At 39.1% G+C, this 6,581-nt stretch overlaps 1 protein-coding gene across 1 annotated transcript; it reads right to left on the reverse strand.

Annotated features, from left to right (window-relative positions):
• Positions 1-993: 993 nt before the first annotated feature.
• Positions 994-6,014, reverse strand: LOC137046317 (proteinase-activated receptor 1-like). Its single transcript, XM_067423473.1, has 2 exons — positions 5,816-6,014; positions 994-3,386 (listed from the first exon to the last, which is right to left on the reverse strand). The coding sequence occupies exons 1-2, from the start codon at positions 5,877-5,879 to the stop codon at positions 2,317-2,319; spliced, it is 1,134 nt and encodes a 377-aa protein (XP_067279574.1). The 5' UTR covers positions 5,880-6,014; the 3' UTR covers positions 994-2,316.
• Positions 6,015-6,581: the final 567 nt, after the last annotated feature.

Raw genomic sequence — 6,581 nt, forward strand, 5'->3', positions numbered from 1 at the left:
TCCCGGTTCCCCCACCGCCGCGACTCGTAGATGGGGAACCAACTTATTCGGTTAATCGCATTCTGGATTCTAGACGGAGGGGACGCGGTTTCCAGTACTTGGTGGACTGGGAAGGTTACGGTCCGGAGGAGAGAAGTTGGGTTCCTGCTAGGGACATTCTGGATCACTCCCTTATTGATGATTACAATCAACAGGTAAGGTCGGCTGGGAGCGTCAGGGGACGCTCCTAGGGGGAGGGGTACTGTCACGGTTCATGGATTCCCTGTCTCACTCTTGGGTGCGTGTTGAATGTAGGTGAGGGCGGAGCCTGGGATTGGCTCATCACGCACCTGTGGCTGATCACCTGCACCAGCTGCAACTCATCACCTTCACACTATTTAGTCTCTCTGTTTCTCTCTTGTCTTTGTCAGAGCGTTATTGGATGTTTCCCCTTGTGTCTCCGTGTTGGTTGTCGTTTCCCCCTTCCGTGAAACTTTGGATCCCTTCCCGGATTACCTGTACCGACCTCCCGAGTCACAGCTGCTCACAGCCTGCCTGTGTCGCCAACAGAGTCTCTCTCACTGCTCCGTCTTATCCGGACTTCTTCTGTGTTCTGAGTTTCGGCTTCTGTGACACTTCTGTCATTAAACAGAGTTACTTGCAATTGAATCCTGCCTCTGTGAATCCGTTACAGAAACATTAACTTTACTGATCAGGACAAAATCAATATTTCAAATGGTCGTACAGTTTACTTTACTAAAATAGTAGCATAAGCAGTTAGGTAACGTTTAGGATCGTAAGTTTCATTGACTTTGTGTATGTAGAAGAATAACAGATTCCATTCATTAAATGTCTTTTGGAAGTTTAATAAACACAGACTTAAAATAACACTACAATTCACACAGAAAGTACACACTAAATATGCATAAAGAGAGTAGAAATATAGATAGTAAACGAAAGAATATGGTACATATACGAAAATAATGAATAGACCAAAATTAGAGAGAGAGAGAGAGAGAGAGAGAGAGAGAGAGAGAGAGAGAGAGAGAGAGGCAGCTTCAGTTCGTTACACAGAGCCCTCACGGAGTTAACTTGTCCCAACGGGAAAATAACACGACCCTTTAACAGCAGTTTGAATTTTAGAAATAAGAATACTTGCTTTAGTTTTGGCTTCTCGTGTGTGTGCGTGTATTCTGAGTTCAAATGTCCTGCGTTTCCGGCGGTTCTTTCCGAGGTCGGTGTGGAGCGGAGGGTCTCTGGAAGTGTGCTGAGTTCTCTCTCTGAAGAAAAATGCCCTCGGGGGCTGGAAAGTTGGTGGCCGAGTACAGAAGAAAAAGCCAGCGTTCTTTCGAAGTTATGGAAGTTCCTTGATGGTGTTCAGTGCCTTTGTCCAAGGACTGAGTAGCGGAGTGCGCTGACTTTAAAGGAAACAATCACTCTGACTTCACCTCATAGCCAGGGCCGAAGCCTCATGGCAAGAGGTGAGCCGGCTTCAGAGGACGGGCGGAAAGGTCCGAGGACCAGTAGAGAAGAAGGAAAAAAAAAACAAGGAAATGTTTCCACTTGTCTTTTAAGACAATCAATCCACACCCCTTCTGGGTTAGTTTACCCAATCCAGAGGGTGAATTCTGAGCGGGAAAAATTCTCTTTGTCTCGGTTTACGACCTGCTTTGCATGTTGTATCAGGTGTCGTAAAGGGTGTCGATTTTATACAGTTTTACTCCCAAGTTTGCTAAACGTATTAATGATACATTTCATAATCCTATTCTGTGCGTCGTTGATTAAGACAAAGAGAGAGGAATAGTTAGATATCAAACACGTTATGGCTGGGAGATATTAAAGCAGAGATACATTCTTACACAGGAATACAAGCATTTAAAATGAACTTACATTGTTTATACATCATGATTAGGTTGGTATGACCTAAGGAGCATGCATACACACAAAGATACATCGTATACAGTCTAGAATAGTCTTAATTAAAGCTTCATAAGGAAAGTGTGTGTTTGTTTGTTTGTAACTACCAAAAATCTCTTGACATTCTCCAGAGTTAAGATCTGAATATGGCAAAGTAAATAAATTTTTTTCTCAAACATGCTCAGTCACAGACAGTAAATGGAGTCTCTTGAGGATGTGATTACACCGTGTCAATCTGTCCTAATAACAGCGGCACTGACTGGACTTTTAACAGCAACGGACAGGAAATTCATCCTGCTTCATTATGAAGGGATTTGTGGCCAGAAAGAGACCAGTTCGGATTCAATTTTCTGTCAACGGCAAAATGAGCAGCAGAATAAACAATAAATAGTATAAAGTTAAAATAATTTTCGGAATAATTCAAGTCTTTAAAGAGGATCCTGTCTGAGTGTTTGATTTCGATAGATTAATTTTTGCTCTTCTCCAGCAAAACACAGATTTGATCTTCTGTCTGTACAGAGACGAGGCGTAGTAGTACAGAAGAGGATCCAGAAAAACACTTGCGCTCCCCAAACACACAGCCAACAGGTAAGAAACGTATGATGAATCTCCCTCACCTTCAGTAGCTAAACGAACACAGTGGTACAACAGGATGCCATTGGTTGGAGCGAAACACATCACAAACTCTGTCAGCACGGCAATAGCTATAATCACAGCTCTCCTTCGGTGGACTGAAGATGATTTTGCTAATGGCTTAGACTTGCCACTGAGCACATATATGATGATAATGTAGCTGATTAAGGTGACAATGAGTGGCACAAAGTAGTAGAGACAGGAGAGGATGGAGAACAGGTACATGTATAGCTGATTGTGTAGCTTATTTATAGGCACATCATGACAAGTGACGCCCACATCATTAACCTTGAGCGTTTGTCTCATCGAGAGAAGTGGCACCGTACCAGCGAGCGCCAGCAGCCAGACCAGCACACACACACACGTGGCTTTCCTTGCGCTCCTCCAGCTTAGAGAGGTGACGGGAAACGCCACGGCCAGCAGTCTGTCCACACTAATGCACATCATCAGCAGTATGGAGCAGTACATGTAGCAGTAGTAAGCTGCACTGAGCACACGACAAGCCACCTCACCGAACACCCAATCTGAAGCGTTCAGCTGGTAGTGGATCTTCAGAGGCAGCAGCAGGGTGAAGAACAGGTCCACACACGCCAGGTGAGACATGTAGATCACAGCTGGTTTCTTCTCTCGAATCCTACAGGTGAACGTCACCAAGGCCAAAGCGTTCAGGGGCAAACTAATGAGGATGATGAAGATGTAGAACGAGGGCATAATGCGTGTGACCATCAAGCCTTTGAGAAAGAGAGAAGCCTCTTCTGAGATGTTCGATATGCGTTCTGTTGCATTTAGATCAGTGCTGTTAGATGGATATGTCACTTCTTCAGGTATAATTTCAAAATGTAAAAAAAAAAAAGTCTCTGTAATCAAAAACACAACACCATCAGTGAAATATCGTAGTAAACAACTGAATATATAATTGACAGTATTTTACAGTAAAATTACATTCAATATGATGTTAACCATTTACAAAGTTATACTGTATATGGTTAAGTAGTCACTATATATATATGTGGAATATATAAGTGTATATTTCATTTTCCCTATTATCTTTTGCAACCATCATGCGCAGTTTAACCTGCGCATGAATTCATAATGAAAGCTATAATGAATAATAAAAGCTCTGCGTCATCAAGTTTTATTAGTCACGGCACGTACATAGTCTGAAAATTGGTCTATAGGTCGCTTATTCAAAACAAAGGTGTAACTTAATGACGCAGAGCTTTTATTATGAATCAGACGGACTCTCCCGTTTCTTCTGTGGGGTAACAGTGCTGTTTTATCATATTGGATACATTTAAATATGTTTAAAGTTTTGTTATAATGCTTTTCTGTGAATTCGCTTGGTGGCTGCTACGAGACACTTGCACACTGCACTAAGAGATCGATATTAGGCAAAACATGCATTCGCAATAAATCAAGAAAATAATATTGATTTAAACAATAAGACTGTTTTATTATTTAACAATAATTAGTTTTCTGTCGATTAATGTATCTAAACAGTTGCTCATCTGGCCTGGTTAAAATTGCTTATTTCTCTTGATTTAAACATTATTGGAAATATTTAGGATCATGTGTGTACACAAGTCAACAAAATAGATATATAACGCTGTTGTTGGATATTTTGAGCAAATAATCTTGTGCCTTTAATTGTTTTTTTGGTTGTGTTTTTTTTTGTGTGTGAAAAACCCACCAAACTATTCTGTCTGATGTATAATTTGCATAAAAACGGAAACCCAGTTGAGAACCCTTAAATTGATTAAAACTCGTCTAGTCCAGTTGTATGTCTCCACTCTCAGAACAAAAGTATACACAGTATTTTTAGGAATATCTTGATACTATACCTCTTATGTGCTCCTCATTAACCGGTGGATTAACTGGATTAATAGTTTCTCAATATTTGCATGTGATGCTCTGAATGCACTGAATTCTTCAGATTAACATGCACACACACACACACACACACACACACACACACACACACACACACACACACACACACACACACACACACACACACACACACCCACACACACACATACACATACAAACTTTCTCTACATTGATCTAATTTTCAGCATGAAGAAAAAAAGCTTGTTAAGCTTGTTGTTTTGCAGAACATCATAGTTATAGAATATGTGAATAGTAATGACTGTAGTTAGGGAGTACATGTTATTTAAGGAAAGTATAATTATATTTTTGGAAGGACATACAAAAATAAAACCTAGTCTGGGCGGCATCGCTTCCCACTATCATAGTTGCATGGTCTGAACATCACATCCTTTGTTTTCCCATCAAAGTTAATCAGTACTAAGTGGTTGAATAAAAATATTTGGACATTATATTTATAAATGACCTCAAGTTACTACTAGTGAGCTAGGCAGTTAGTATCAGGGAACAATATTTTTCATATAGGCTGATTTCGAGCATGGCTAATATTCATATCTACTGTTGTTTTGACTTGTCTTTTAATTTTTAAGTTAAAAGTGCTTGTACTCTGATTTTTCTGTCCATGTATGAAGCAAATAGCTTTTTTTTTTTTTTTTTTTTTTAGAATGGGGACATTTTGGCACCCCTTTTTGGTACAAATGTAATTTTTGTCAAAACACAAAATTATTGGACATTGTTTCACAGACAAAAATAACAGTTCTTAGGGGGTGTTTCCCTCACGCTTCCTTATGCATATAAAAGAAAATGAGTGTACATATTGTGAATTAATTTAATAAACTTAGCGTTATAGCCTTCAGTGAATTAACTTGTCTAAGAAAAATGCTTAACAAAATATAGACTAAATATCAGTTGACCTCTATGTTTACTTTCTTCACTGACACAGACACAGAAATGAAAACACTATCAGTCAAAGCTCAGTTAGGAGGGGAAGAGACAGGGCAAGTGAAGAAGACTGAGAGAAAGAAAGAGTGATGGACATAAGGATAGAGCGGGTATAACAAATAATCTACTGCCCACTAACATGGTTTTGAAAGCTATTTTTTCTGTATAGCCTTCCAGCATCTTAAAATGCATATATGTAGATCAGAGAAATCTACATTTTCTTGGGGGATCGTGGCCCCAGAATCCCCCTAAATAGCTCAAATTTAGGACCTTACAGGTTTTAAAACTCTGCCTATACGACCCTGTAGTCTATTTGGGATAATAAGCCTATTATTGAATTCAAACATGTAATAATGAAAAGTAGTTTCAGTTATTTGCATGCAGCAGCAAAAATATACTAAAGGTTATCAATTGTGAAAAGCATTAGGTAATTTTTATCATGCATAATTTAACTTACCGTTACAAATGGCTGTGCATGTGTGCACATTTAGAATTAAAAACAAAATAGTTCGGATTCCCATGATGTGTGAACTGTTGTCCGTTTCTAGAACAAGGTGAATATCAGTATGAAAAAAAAGCTCTTTAAACTTAAGAAAGGATGTGTTGCTGAGGAACAAACTCGAACGTGATGTGGCTCGAGCGAGGATGTGCTTTATAATGTAATGAAATCACTGACCCTACGTCTCATACGACTGTTATTATAAAACCCAGTGTGTCTGACTGTCCCACAGCGCCCCTGGGAAAGTAGATAGAAACTTAACCTTTACAGCTCAACATGACAGAAAGAAAATGACTAAGACAGATATGTGTGCTTGCTATGCCTTAATAAGGTTTACAGACAGACAGGCAGATAGATCAACTATCATGTGTGTGTGTGTGTGTATGTATATTACTTAATAAGCTTTCTATTTGCCATCTACATGTATATTCCCCTTTTCCTACTTATTTAATTTGTCAATGCATTAACCCGATTTCAAAAAACTTGGGACACTACAAATTTTGAATAAAAACAGAATGGAATGATGAGGAAGTTTCAAATTTCAATATTGAACTAAGAAAATGTAATTTCAAGGGGAAAATAAGTTGATTTTAAATTTCATGGCATCAACACATCTCAAAAAAGTTGGGAAAAGGCCATGTTTACCATTGGCATCCTCTCTTCTTTTTATAACAGTCTACACACTTCTGGGGACTGAGGAGACAAGTTGCTCAAGTTTAGGAAT

The sequence above is a fragment of the Pseudorasbora parva genome, chromosome 18, assembly GCF_024679245.1.
Source record: "Pseudorasbora parva isolate DD20220531a chromosome 18, ASM2467924v1, whole genome shotgun sequence".
In the NCBI taxonomy this organism is placed as follows: Eukaryota; Metazoa; Chordata; class Actinopteri; order Cypriniformes; family Gobionidae; genus Pseudorasbora; species Pseudorasbora parva.

Bases quoted from the DNA above. Each gene is read 5' to 3' on its own strand.
- LOC137046317 (XM_067423473.1), bottom strand. From the start codon at position 5,879: ATGGGAATCCGAACTATTTTGTTTTTAATTCTAAATGTGCACACATGC. The intron at 3,387-5,815 runs GTAAGTTAAATT...TTTTGATTACAG, and splicing joins ATGCACAGCCATTTGTAACG to AGACTTTTTTTTTTTTACAT.